Source organism: Diabrotica virgifera, chromosome 1 (genome assembly GCF_917563875.1).
Source record: "Diabrotica virgifera virgifera chromosome 1, PGI_DIABVI_V3a".
NCBI lineage: Eukaryota > Metazoa > Arthropoda > Insecta > Coleoptera > Chrysomelidae > Diabrotica > Diabrotica virgifera.
The window spans coordinates 41,469,465-41,483,863 of record NC_065443.1 but is presented as its reverse complement, the minus strand read 5'-3'; the positions used below and the strand labels follow the sequence as shown (position 1 = coordinate 41,483,863).

At 34.5% G+C, this 14,399-nt stretch overlaps 1 protein-coding gene across 1 annotated transcript in view; it reads left to right on the top strand.

Moving 5' to 3' along the window:
- The window catches only part of LOC114338436 (carbonic anhydrase 2-like), a 288,156-nt gene extending 275,620 nt beyond the window's left edge, over positions 1–12,536 (top strand). The window contains exon 4 of the mRNA XM_050659717.1: positions 12,450–12,536. Coding sequence (XP_050515674.1) covers positions 12,450–12,536 — 87 coding nt within the window. The remainder of the gene's footprint in view (positions 1–12,449) is intronic.
- The last annotated feature ends 1,863 nt before the right edge of the window (positions 12,537–14,399 follow it).

The window sequence follows — 14,399 nt, the reverse complement described above, 5'->3', positions numbered from 1 at the left end:
TATGTATGAACCTTTTTGGTTTTAAATTTCACGTAGAACATTTTTGTATAGAACATTGTTTTTGCTAAAGCATAGTTTTAGAAATATTGACGAAAAACTAAAAAAAAAACTACTAATTTACCGACTTTTCCCCCATCTCCCCCAAACCGGACGCTCAAATTGGTGTAACTTTTTACTGAACAATATGTGGACCATATAGAACAATTTGGTGTTGAAGGAAAACTTTTACTTTGGATATCTGGGTTAGGCCTTTTTTGGACCCATTATACTATACTACCTCCGTAACTTTTGAACCGATCATTTTAAAAGGATTATGCATAGGACCTTTTTTATTTTAAATTTAATGTAGAACATTTTTTTATAGAATGTTATTCATGCTAAACCGCATAGTTTTAGAAATATTGACGAGAAACGTAAAAAACTACGAATTTACCGATTTCTCCCCCCCTCTCCTCCCCCAAACCCGACTCTCAAAATGGTGTGACTTTTTTCTGAACATTATGTGGACCATATAGAACAATTTGGTGTTGGAGGATAACGTTCACTTTGGATGTATGGGTTTGGGTCTAGTTAAACCATACTATATGTAACAACAGGTCTTATTAAGGACTTATATAGGTTCATCTTTGTTCTCTTACTTAGAGTCATACTTATCAGTAGATTTCTATTCATTCCATATATGTTTCTTACCTTCAGAATTCTTGCCTATGTGCTGTTTTTTCCTGTTTTCCCTATTGGTACTCCCAAGTAGCTAAAGTTGGATACAGTTTCAAATTTATGGTTATGTGTTATTAGATATTTCTGAGTTGTTGTGTCGTCCTTTACTATCGTCATGTATTTTGTTTTGTGCTGGTTTATCTCTAGTCCTATTTTCTTTGCTTCATTCTCTAATTCTTCGACTGCTTTTATAAGGGTCACCTTCGTCTTCGCTATGATGACTAGTGACTAGATGATGTCCATCTAATATTAGTTGAAGTTGATCTGTAATAATATTTTTGTTTGCAATGTTTGTCCTCTATATTATTAGTTCCAATATCAGGTTATATAGTGTCGGTGAGATAGAGTCAACAATTACTAATAAAATAAATAATTCATCGAATCAATACATTTGTAATAAATCCCCTCAAACTCAGCAATATTCCCTTAAAAGTGGTAGTAACTCCGAAGTTTTCAAAAATTACTTTTTTTGGACGTTTTGACTAACATTTTTGGGAGACTTTTTGGATAAAACATCGTTTAGTAATATATTTTAAAAGCAATTCGTGTAAGTTTGAGATTTTCGTAAGTAAAGTGGTATTAGTAACACATTTTTAAATTATTTTAAACTTAAAACAAATCGTCGTCACGGCAAAACTCACTAAGTCCACTTTTGTTAAAATTGAGTTAAGTGTCCTGATAGATCCAAAATATCAATTTTCAAAGTCTGGCAGAAATAACGAAGTCCTAGAAAGTACGTAGAGATGTTTGCCTAAATCACTGAATATGCATTTTGCTGTCCGGCAGAAGTCACTAAATGTTCGTTTACTCAAATCTGTTATTCTGGACTTAATGACTTTTGCCGCAACGATGACGAAATTCCTGTAAGTCCCACTTTCTACCCACAGCATAATTATGCACATCATTTTTGTATTTTCGACCTTCTCCTGTAGCACCATATCTCGAATGCCTCAATGTTTTTTATGTTTATGTGTTTCAGTGTCCAAGCTTCACTGGCATGCCAGAACGGAGAAAACATAGCACGTCAACATTATTCTCGTTCTTAAGTTTAGATTTATGTTCCGGCAGCATAGGAACCTGTTCATTTTGATAAATGATTGTCTCGCTATTTCCATTCGTCTCTTAACCCATTAAAGCCCAAGTTTTATTTTATTTAAAAATCTTTACTTTTTGGGTTAATTTGATGAAAATGTTAATAATTTAATCCAAAAAACATGTTTTTTGGTTTCCTGTCTTTTTTAAAAAAAATTATATGGTGTTACCATATGGTAATGCTGGGCGCTTAAGGAATTTACAGGATCGTTGAAACCAAAATTTTTAATCTTTTTTAAATATTTATTTGAGAATATTTATTTGAGAATATTTTCATCGTTTGGTGTGGTATCCTATAAAACAATTAACACACAAACTAACGTTGCATTTTTTACATATTGTTCGCCCAGATGTTGTACATCTGTCTCCAGCACATCGCCTTCTAATGCTTGATGTAACAAATGGTCGAAGCGATCAAAACGAAGATCTGGCAAGTTCTGTCTATGTAGACTAGGTCTTCCTGTATATAAGGGACAACTTCCATATTTTGCGAGAAGAACTTGGGCCAATTCTCTCCTAAACGATAGGAAGGATATATTTTTTTTATTTATTTTATATAAATGCCATGAATTATGGACTGCAACATCCAACAACCATTTTACAATTTGCCAGTACCAATTTTTACTGCAAATTGCTACTCGGTAGGTTGAAACACCTTTATCCATCCAGTCGGTACCCACCATATTTTGTTGTATTCAGCAATATAGTGAGGCCGACTTACTTGAATGTGGCCTTTCTCTTCATGAGAAAATCTTTTTACCGTGCCCAATGCTGAACCATCCCAACTCGTAGCTGCTATTGTAACAACAGAGTTATCTTTCCATCGCACCAGTAACACTATCGCTTCTGCTAACAAAAATCCACGACTGAAAAAAAAATAAGATTTTGACTCCATAAGCGCCCACCGCAACCATATGGTAACGGCGTACTTTGACTATTCCTACTGAATTCGCTACATTTAATTGTTGATAAAATACAACAATTTATAATAAGTTGGGGTATAATAAACTTAGTTTTTTTGTAAAATATGCAAATATAGTTACTAGAAGACTATCAAAAATTGCTTACGCAAAACGGATATCCACCTTTTTTTACGAATTGAAACCACACTGTCATATGATTATCTCTGGACGGTTGAAAAAAGGCTAAAATACGAATCCGTTACGTTTTATAGATGCCTGAAGTATTTCTAGAAACGATAGTTCTCAAAATATGTGGCTGACTAATTCCATAGGCATACCGCAGAATTTTTAAAAATCATGTGTTTTACGTTACCATATGGTAACGCTGGGCGCTAATGGGTTAATTATTTCTCTTGTCTGGTCATAAGTATCAGTGAAATACTGAAAATTGAAAACTGACTCCACTATTTAACATTATTTCAAATCATTTGTCATATATTATTGTACGCAAGTTTAAAAAAGACACGTATAAAATGGTAAACTGATGTTTTTGGATATAAATTATAAAACATCGCTTATAAAACTTAAATAATGTTCTAGTTTAGTTATACTTACGTCAGAATTTCATTCTTACTTCTTTAGAATCTTCTTAGTTTACTGAGCAAACTTTCGAGAGTCGTTCGACAAATATACATTTGTTTGGAAACTGCCACTATAAACCCCCATTTCGTCTGTTTACCCACGAAGTGTTCAACCTTTTACAATTCCCTCCTTTGTTTGAAGTTTAAAATCTTACAGTATTACGGTTGTGCCTTTTATTACTTCCAGTGTGATTCATTCATTATATATTTTGTAGTAGTGTTTAACTGCAACAAGAATTAAAAACCGATAAACGCGGTAAAATGAGTGGCGCATACAATATTCCAGCTACAAGAGCTGGTAGGAATATTACGTGGAGCAAAAAGATTTTTTTTTCAATTTGATGGAAAATAAAACTCTAATTTCACTTCAAATTTAGCAAAAGTATACTTCACTTTTAATAATATTATGGAAAAATCTTTCTCAATAAAACTATAATTTTATTTTCCATCAAAATGAAAATGCTTTTTCTCGCCACGTAATATTCATGTCAGTTTTTTTTGTAGCCGGATGCGCCACTCAATTTTACCGCAAATAGGGATTTTTTCAAAATTTTTTTATAAACTAAAAGTATTAAGCTTGAATGTAATGTTTCTCGATTACAGGTTAAGCGGTATAAACCACTAACACTAAACCAGTATCGGCGAAATGGTCTAGTGGTTACGACACTAAACTTATAATCGGGCAATCCCAGTGCCGGATTAACCATTAGGCAAAGTAGGCAGATGCCTAGGTGCCTCGGCAGCAAAGGAAGCCTCGCACGTCCCAAAACGAAGAAATATTAAATACTGGGATTTTCCCATTGATTTTGAAAAAATAATAATTAGAATTAAATAAAAACTAAAAAATAATGAATAACCATTTTCAATTTCGTTGCAACACGAAACTACAACCGCATCACTATTCCAGTTCAATCAGAGAGTGCAGCAAGCACCCCTACCGGTTTCAAAACTTATTAGTCTCTGATCAGGAGGCACATATGCTGCTCTCTCTGACCCAACTAGGACAAACCCCGGCGTGCAGTCACGGATTGCAACGAACGAAATGGCAGGGATGCCCTAGCGGCAACTGCTATCAAAATTTTTTCAATCTAATAGCACATAAAACAACATCCAAAAACGTTATGCTACATCCTCTCAGACTGAAAACAATGGGAACCTTCTCTGGTAACACCTCTGAGTCTTCTACAATTTGCAAACCATAACGGATACTGAGACTAAGGAAGATGAGGGGAATTTTACAATTTATTATTCACGTCCCATCTGCTCAGCGCGGTAAAGTTCCAACGAGAATGGTTCCCTTCGTACTCCAATCGGAGTAAACATGTAAATCAAAAATGAATAACCATTTTCAATTTCGTTGCAAGACGAAACTACAACCGCATCATTATTCCAGTTCAATCAGAGAGTGCAGCAAGCACCTCTACCGGTTTCGAAACTTATTAGTCTCTCATCAGGAGGCACATATGCTGCTCTCTCTAACCCAACTAGGACAAACCCCGGCGTGCAGTCACGGATTGCAACGAACGAAATGGCAGGGATGCCCTTGCGGCAACTGCTGTCAAAAAGTTTTCAATCTAATAGCACATAAAACAACATCGAAAAAAGTTATTCTACATCCTCCCAGACTGAAAACAATGGGAACCTTCTCTGGTAACACCTCTGAGTCTTCTACAATTTGCAAACCATAACGGATACTGAGACTAAGGAAGATGAGGGAATTTTACCATTTATAATATGATGGGACTTGAATTATTGATTTACATTTTTGATTTACATGTTTACTCTGATTGGAGTACGGAGGGAACCATTCTCGTTGGATCTTTACCGCGCTGAGCAGATGGGACGTGAATTATAAATTGTAAAATTCCCTCATCTTCCTTAGTTTCAGCATCCGTTATGGCTTGTAAATTGTAGAAGCCTCGGAGGTGTTACCAGAGAAGGTTCCCATTATTTTCAGTCTGAGAGGATGTAGCATAACGTTTTTGGATGTTGTTTTATGTGCTATTAGATTGAAAACTTAGTTTTTTGACAGTAGTTGCTGCTAGGGCATCCCTGCCATTTCGTTCGTTGCAATCTGTGACTGCACGCCGGGGTTTGTCCTAGTTGGGTCAGAGAGAGCAGCATATGTGCCTCCTGATGAGAGACTAATAAGTTTCGAAACCGGTAGAGGTGCTTGCTGCACTCTCTGATTGAACTGGAATAATGATGCGGCTGTAGTTTCGTGTGGCAACGAAATTAAAAATGGTTATTCATTTTTGATTTACATGTTTACTCCGATTGTAGTACGAAGGGAACCATTCTCGTTGGAGCTTTACCGCGCTGAGCAGATGGGACGTGAATTATAAATTGTAAAATTCCCTCATCTTCCTTAGTCTCAGCATCCGTTATGGCTTGTAAATTGTAGAAGCCTCGGATTTGTTACCAGAGAAGGTTTCCATTGTTTTCAGTCTGGTAGGATGTAGCATATTATTTTTGGATGTGGTTTTATGTGCTATTAGATTGAATACTTAGTTTTTTTTAATGAAAACTATATTATATCATATTACGTTAAAACATTCAAATATCGCGCATTGCCATAAACGTGATCGTGGACGTATAAAGTTACATTTCAGTGCATACTTTTGTTCGCATAGAAAGCCTATGTTGTGAGAATAAGTCACTAATGAATGCCGTTTGGGAGAAGGAACAGTACCTTTTTTAAGCTCTCATTTAATCAAGTATGTCAATAAGGGTACTGGAAAACCTTTAAAGATCTGTGAAGAGGAAATAGTAGTAATGGGAAAACAGGTTTGGAATACAATTGTCAAAGAAAATAAGGAAATACTACTCCTTAGGTGTCGACTCAACACCTCATTTGTCATATATTGACCAGTTGACTATTATATTAAAATATGGAGTTCATCTGGCGGTACAGTGTATGAGCGTTTTCTCACATTCATACACATAAGTAGCCATACTGGAGAAAATCTTTTTTTTTTTGTTGATATAACCTTTTTAAATACTACGGCGTTGATGTAAATGACATGAGAGGACAATAATACGGCAATGCAGCAAAATTATTATCAGGCAAATACAACGGTCTCCAGGCTCATTCATTTAAGATTAAAAAACTTGCAATTTACATTCCTTGAGCCGCACACTCGCTTAATTTAGTTGGAGTAAGTGCTGAAAACTGCGTCGGGGCAATATCGTATTTTGGATTTGTTCAGTCCGTGTACAACTTTTTTTCAGCTTTTACCCACCGTTGGGAAGTTATGATCAAATGCTTAAATGAAACTCTACTAAGCGATGCCATTCGCCACGATCTAGTCCTTAAAAGAACAAGCAACTCTAGATGGAGTGCAAAGGCTGATGCAACCAAAGCTTTGTCTAAAGGTTAGAACGCCTTTAAAAAATCTGCTCTTCATACTCTTGCTGAAAACACTAATCAGAAAGCTGAAACATTTCATGAAGCTAAGTGTTTGTTGAAAAAAATGTTAAAGGAACATTTTTAATGAATGAGTTTTGGGTAACAATTTTTTAAAACGCACCAGCGCTGTTAGTAAATAATTACAAAGAGAAGAGATTGAACGTGAAACTGTAGTTCAGCTTCTAAATTCACTTTTTAAATTCTTAAAATCAAAAAGAGATAATTTTGCTTACTATCACAATGCTCTGAATACTCCGACTAGAGTAAACGAAAGCGAGCAAGAAAGCTACATACAATTTGATGATGCTGATTCCATTAAAATTTTTCTACAGGTTGGAAAAAAGTTGAAATACATCTATCAATTCTTAACAAGCTAATTACTGAGCTAAGTCGTCGGTTGAGAGCGTACGAGTCAGTGAACTCAGTATTTGGTGTTTTGTGTGTTTTTCCAAACTAAATGATACTCAAATAAAGCAATGTGCTTCAAAACTACATAAAAACTCTCCTGATGATAGGTCACGGAGGGGTTACCCGAGGTTTGGGAGGGAGGAGGTGAAGGTTTCTTCACCAAGGCCTCAAGAAACTAAATCCGGGACTGGGCAATCCGAGTTAATTTCCCAGCCATCTCAATAGTTTTTTCCATTATAATTTTTTACTCGGATTGCTAGATCACAAATTTAGCGTAGTAGTCACTAGACCATTTCGGCGATTTAAATTAGAGGATTATAGCGCTTAACGTGTAATTATTGAGAGGAGGTCTCCTTTTTTAAATTGTTTTAAGGTTCAGTTACATGACGTTAATAACTCGTACGAGTCACTAAACTCAGTACTGACTTTAATACTCTCCTTGTGTATTTTATATTCCCGTGCAGTAATGCCAACCAAGTAAATAACAAGCAATCCTATTCATTGGAACCAGTAGATTCTCCTACCAATAGCACAGTATAAAGAGGGACAGTAGAACCACTCTCCGAAAAATTGGAAGTAAAATCTGTAGTCGCGCATAGCGACCGCGCAATTTTCTTAGTCGCTTTTTCCCAACTCTCGCATTGCTAAGTCGCATAGAAACGTAGGGATTTTAACAGGGAAAACCCGCATGCACCACTGGTGAATTACCAATTGCGTACTGCCGGTATTACTTCTTGAGATCAAAGCGCCGACAGAAGAGTGGTTTTACTGTGGAACCACTATATACTGTGCCAATAGTTCTTCCGCGTAATACTCGACTATATGACGCGCAGAGACCGGTTACTCGATTCTACTAGCTGGTACCTGTGACTAGTTGAGGTGCTAAGAAGTCTCTGAAGGCGTGTCTACACATTAAAAAACGATTTCATCGTGTAGACGCCATTACCCCTGTGAAACACTCGCCTCCAGTACTCGCCCCCGTTCTTATGGCAGGCGCTTAACGCGTGTTGGCATGTGAACGGTTTCAAGTAAAATGTATGTAGTCGTAATCGCTAGTTATCAAAAAGTGCGTTAAGCGCTTGTCATGAGAACGGGGCTTGACTCGTATGAGTTACTAGCGTCGTGTAACTGAGCCTTTAGTGTGACTGTGAGTGTGCGGTCGTGCTGCCGAACGCGCTTGCCAGTCTAACTTAAAAATATACCAAATATTAAAATAAATTTGGATACATTTTGAAACTCGATAACTTCTAAAGAATGTAACCGGTTTTAATTACTAAACACGCATTTGAGAGGTTATCACATGAAATTTAGTGTTTGACGCAGTCAAGGTGAAATGTGATATTTGAAGGTATTGAAGGATGTCATGAGCTCGAAAAACGAAAAAAGCTTTTTCCATAGGAAATGAATTTTGTGCCGCTTATGACGCCTTCCGAATTTTCTGAAATATAAGTATACAGTGTTAGATGCGTGTGGAGTCTTCCTGCATACGCTCAGTTATTGGTGTAATTAGTATTGGTGTAATAATTGTTGAAAACCCAAAATGTTCAAAGTACAATGTTTTAGATTTTTGACTCAACTGGGCCGTTTATATGTAACCGTTCTCGTAGGCATCTTTTGAAATCTGGACTCAAGAGCTACCAATTTGATATCCTATCTATCCCTCGGTTTTCGCATCCCAAAAACAAGCCATGTTGTTCTGCATGTAATGCCAGTTACCCAGTCCTATTCCCAATTTTCGGGTGATTAGATATTTCTGAATGTCACTACATTAGATGTAGTGACAAACTACACCGGTTCTAAGTCGGTCCCGACCTTCTCTTCCAAAAATTAAAAAAAAACATACCGGTGTAACTTTTCCACACACATACACCCACACCCAAAAATATTCTCCTCTTTTTAAAAGAAAATTGGGTCAAATTTCTGAGCTCGTCAACTTTATATGGTATAACCGATTATCAAAATTTGACATGAGTCAGAAAGGTAAGAGGTAAAGGTTGACTTAAATTTTCAAATTATTTGTAAGTTTTGGAGATGAGACCGGAAAACAAACCCCAAATGGGAAGGACCATACACTTGAACCAAAATGGATGTTTGATATATGGAATTGGTGGTTCTTTCCTAAACTTTAAAATGAGATTCAGTCAATTTTTCAATTCAGTCAGGTTTACAAAATCGAAAACTTCGCGTATATACATGCAAAATTGCATATAGGTTAGGGCGAGAACTACAGTTCTCTGTGATATTTGTGTGCTTTCGACATACTCACCCACTCTAGTTAAAATTATGAACGTATCCAAACACAAAATATACATAAATGATTAAAAAACATATTACGGCAATGGAAAAAAATTAACAACAAAATAAAGTTTTTAACGAGCTAGTTGAATAATATAACAAGTATAACCCACTGATTAGCGGAAACTTTTTAAATCATAGGTGGTGCAAATAAATAAAATTAGATGATAATGTTTTATTTTCGTGTAAAAAAGTTATGAAATAAAACTATCATAAATATGAAGAATACTCTTTTGACTTTAGAGATGGTAATTATATAGCGATAAATGATTATTTGGTAGGTATTAATTGGGACAACTTATTGAATGAATTAGATATTGAGTCTGCTGTAAAAAAGTTTTATGAAACTCTACATGTTATCTTTAATCAGTGTATTCCAAGAAAACTTATTAAAAGTTCTAACTTTCCCAAATGGTTTTCCCCATATTTCAAAAACTTAATAATTTCAAATGCTAGTCACAAAAACTAGCCACAAAAAAAGTCTGAAGCAGATTACTTGATATTTTCTGACTTTAGATCTAAATGTAAAATAGAAACTTAAAAATGTCACCCTAATAATTATACCAAAACTGTTGGTAACAACCTGAAAGATAATCCAGCACATTTCTGCAGATATAATTATGAAAAAAAAAATCAAACAATGTTCCAAATCACATGTACCTTGATAACCAAATGGCAGATAATGTCCAAAACATAACTAACTTGTTTGCCGAACATTTTGCTAGTGTATATGATTCATCCACATGCCGATTGTCCAAACCAGACTCATGTTCAAGTGTAGATATTTCTTTGTATACTATTAAAATCTCTGATATTTATGATGGTATATGTCAATTCAGAAACTCTTTTTAAACGGGACCAGATAATATTGCAAATTATTTCTTGAAACGTTGTTTACTTACAATATCCAAACCAATATATCTACTGTTTAATTTATCTGTGCTCAAATAATGTTCCTTCCTTGGTAGATGTAAAGAAAGCTATGCATCACCTATTTTTAAAGCTGGTGACAAAAATAATGTAAAAATTTATCGTAGTATCTCTAAGCAATTAGCAATACCAAAGTTACTCGATAAAATAGTATACAATCAACTATATTGGCAATGTAAAGAATTATTATCTGTAGTTCAACATAGGTTTTCAGATGAGAAATTCACTATTACTAACTTGGCAGTGTATGAAATGGATCTGTTGGAGGCATTGGAGAGGAAGGAGCAAATAGACTCAGTCTACACTGACTTCTCCAAGGGGCATCACTTTTAATCAAAGCATTAATTTCAATAACCATATTTCACAGATTAGATTGAAAGGTCTAAAACTTCTTGGATTTACATTAAGAAACTGTAGTGAGTTCCCAATTGATGTAACGAAAGTTGTGTATTGTTCTCTTGTACGCTCTCAACTAATGGCACGCAGAGTCTGATCTGCTATATATGACCAGTATATCAATTCCATTGAGGAAGTTGAGAATAAGTTTCTTAGGTATTGCGGTTATAAAATGGAAATTCCAGTTGCAAATATAGACAAAAAAATAATTTTAGATAGATTAAATCTAACAACACTATATAACAGACGAATTTAGTTTGATTCTGTATTTATTTATAAATTATTAATAAATAATTTAATTCAATGACCTGAACTTTTAAGTAAAATAACCTTCAATATTTTACAGCATAGATTAACATCTGCTGAACTTTTTCATATTCATCTAGAATTATTTCTAAATATTTTATTTTAGAGTGGAGTTATAAGATAAATTAGATTAAAAATATAATAGGTCTGGATCCCGCGTATGAAAAAAAAGTTGATTAATAGCAAGCTGAAAATTTGTTAATAGCTTAAGGGTGTCTAGTCGGACAAACTTTGATATAGGCGAACACTGGAACAGGGGAAGTTTTAATTGTGGAACAGGTTAAAAATTTGGAACGGTCAGACCACGAAAACGCCACATGTATTTTGTCCGACAGAACAGACTTAAACTCTTCGAACAGAGATTAAACTCTCATGCAAAAATTAGACTGCTATTTATTACCAAATGGGCGTTTTAATGAGTGGAACATGTAGAATATGTCAAATGACAGGAATTATGACAGGTGATAAATAGCAGTCTGATTTTTGTATGAGAGTTTAATCTCTGTTAGGAGAGTTTAAGTCTATTCTGTCGGACAAAATAAATGTGCCGTTTTCGTGGTCTGACCGCTCCAAATTTTTAACCTGTTCCATAATTAAAACTGCCCCTGTTCCAGTGTTCCCACATATCAAAGTTTATCCGACTAGACACCCTTAAGCTATTAACAAATTTTCAGCTTGCTATTATTCAACTTTTTTTTCATACGCGGGATCCAGACCTATAATGTTATTATAATAATGTAATGGAGTGATCCCGTCTATTTAATAAATTAATTAAATATGCACCACACAATATATTATATTATAATATTGGAGATGCTTTAAGAATTATTTTTAAGAAATGTGTTGGCCACTAAATAATAAAAACAGAGCAAAAGTGCCAGCATTAATTTGAAATGGATTGCCTAAGCAAAATAGCCAGAATCAAAACAGGCAACAGAATATCGTAGCAATAACAGGTTAAAGACAAGGTTGTTGATAGTGACCGGAGTGACACGGCAAGTGGAACATGGCTCAGAATACATGTCAAGAAAACTTCTTGAGAAATATCTAGATTGGGGTCTGGAGGCTTTTACGGAAAAGCTCAATATATTTGCAGAAGTATATAGACTGAATCCCCAAAGGGAAACGACTAATAAGTGCACTGAATTCTACAACGTGGCAGAAAAATATTAGGTCTACAATAACCTCTTGCCTTGATTTTTCCTTGGAATTGCCGGCTTACGAAATAACAAATAATTATTTAACAAAATAGTACTTTCAAACATTTTAGTAAAATTTGAAACCACCTATTTAAAAATTATTATATTATACTTTTTTCTAAAAATGTATTTTAATATATTTTTTTTCTTTCAGTTGGGAGACCTTTCGAATCCTGAGCTTAGGATTCTAACGGATCAGATGGATAAAATACGTTATGGAGGTAAGGAAAGATCTGTCTAAAAACATCACCAAATTTTCGTACGAATTATTAATTATTGTAATTTTAAATTTATTTTATACAAAAAAATTAGTTTGTGCTAACATTTTTCGTACAGTCGTACGTACAGCAAAGGCAAATAAAAGAATGAGTACTAGTGAACATTTTTTTTTTTTCAATAGGCTACGGAGTGTCTAGAATATTTATTTATTTGAAAAATACTAATGTCGATGTGAAACCCACTGATGATCAGTTAAAAAGAAGAAGAAACAGCGAATTTATGTGGTGGTAATGGGAATGCTTCGACGAGTAAATAAAAATAGGAACTAAGCTATACAAAAACGGCACACAATCTTAAATACTCTTATTTTTAGATGTGATATCTACAGAATGTTTATGTCAAGTATATGCTGTATAATCTAAAGTATATAGGATCGTCAAACAAAAACGGGACGGACGCATTAACAAAAACTACAACATTTTTGAAAAACCCAGCGGCACGTCGATTTTTGATTAAAGGACTACATATGTTTCCGGTATTTTCGATAATTTTGAGCCTTAAGCCAAGGTAAAAATGACCCCAACATTTTTTATATCAATGGGGGTCATCGCTGTGCACTTACAATATCATGCACAATAGTCATAGGTTTTGATATTCGGTCAATACTTTATTTTATTTATAAAAATTCAGAATGTTACGAATGTAGATGAAAAACAAAATGAGTAACTGAAGCGCCTGTAGCTATTGAAGCTAGTGAAGTTACAGTGTTAGGACATCCTAGGAGAGCGTCAAATAGCTGTGTCTGGAAACAACGAAGCTAGCGCCCAAACCATTTAGAAGGAGAATAAATTCAATATACAGGGTGTTCCATAATTAATTGAACATTAGCTAATGGGTAATAGAAGGTATCAAAATGTTAATATTTAACCAAAATCGCCTAAATAAAATATGGCTTATTACTGAGTTACAGGGTGTTTTGTTTAAAAATTTAAAAACTATTTTTTCTCCCCTATGTAGTTATTATACACCCTATGAAATTATGATAAATAAACGTGTCTGACTACTACCAATGACATCCGACAGGGGACACCAAATTGTTGATCCTTCATAAATTCTACGCCTCTGGCGAAATTGCCATTCTAGTGCAATTTTTCGATTCTCCAATACTCTTTATGGAAATAACGTACTCTTTACTCGTAACGATAAAGTCATTAGTTTTCGAGATATTTGAAGTTAACCATGTAACCGCACAGATATGTTGATTAATGTATTGGGCAGCTTAATTTTAAACTTCAAATACCTCGAAAACTCATGATTTTATCTATTAAGAATGAAGAGTATATTGTTATTGATTCTTAACAATAAATTCATTAGTTTTCGAGATATTTGAAGTTAAACATGTAACGGCACAAATATTTTGATTAATGTATTGTGCCGCTTAATTTTAAACTCCAAATATCTCGAAAACTAATGGTTTTGTTATTAAGAATGATGAGTATATTGTTATTGATTCTTAACGATAAATTCATTAGTATTAGAAATTGGAAAAAATTCTGTGTAAAAGGTATAGCATATTTTAAGAAAATCCCTTTAAGGGCTACATCACAACAAAACGTTTTCGATTTTATAAAAAATCATCATCAGTGTTAGACAGATTGGATGACAGCTGAGCCACCAAAAAAATATTCGGGTAAAAACCCTTGAAATATAATATGGATGCGTTAAAGGTGCATACTTAAATAAAATGCCTTAGGATGGATACATAGCAACAAGGATAATGCCCTTAGGTAAGGTATTGAATTTCCGAACACGTGGTATGAAAATTGAATTGTTTACCTTCCAATGACTTAATGGCAACTTAAAGGTTGCCATTAAGTCATTGGAA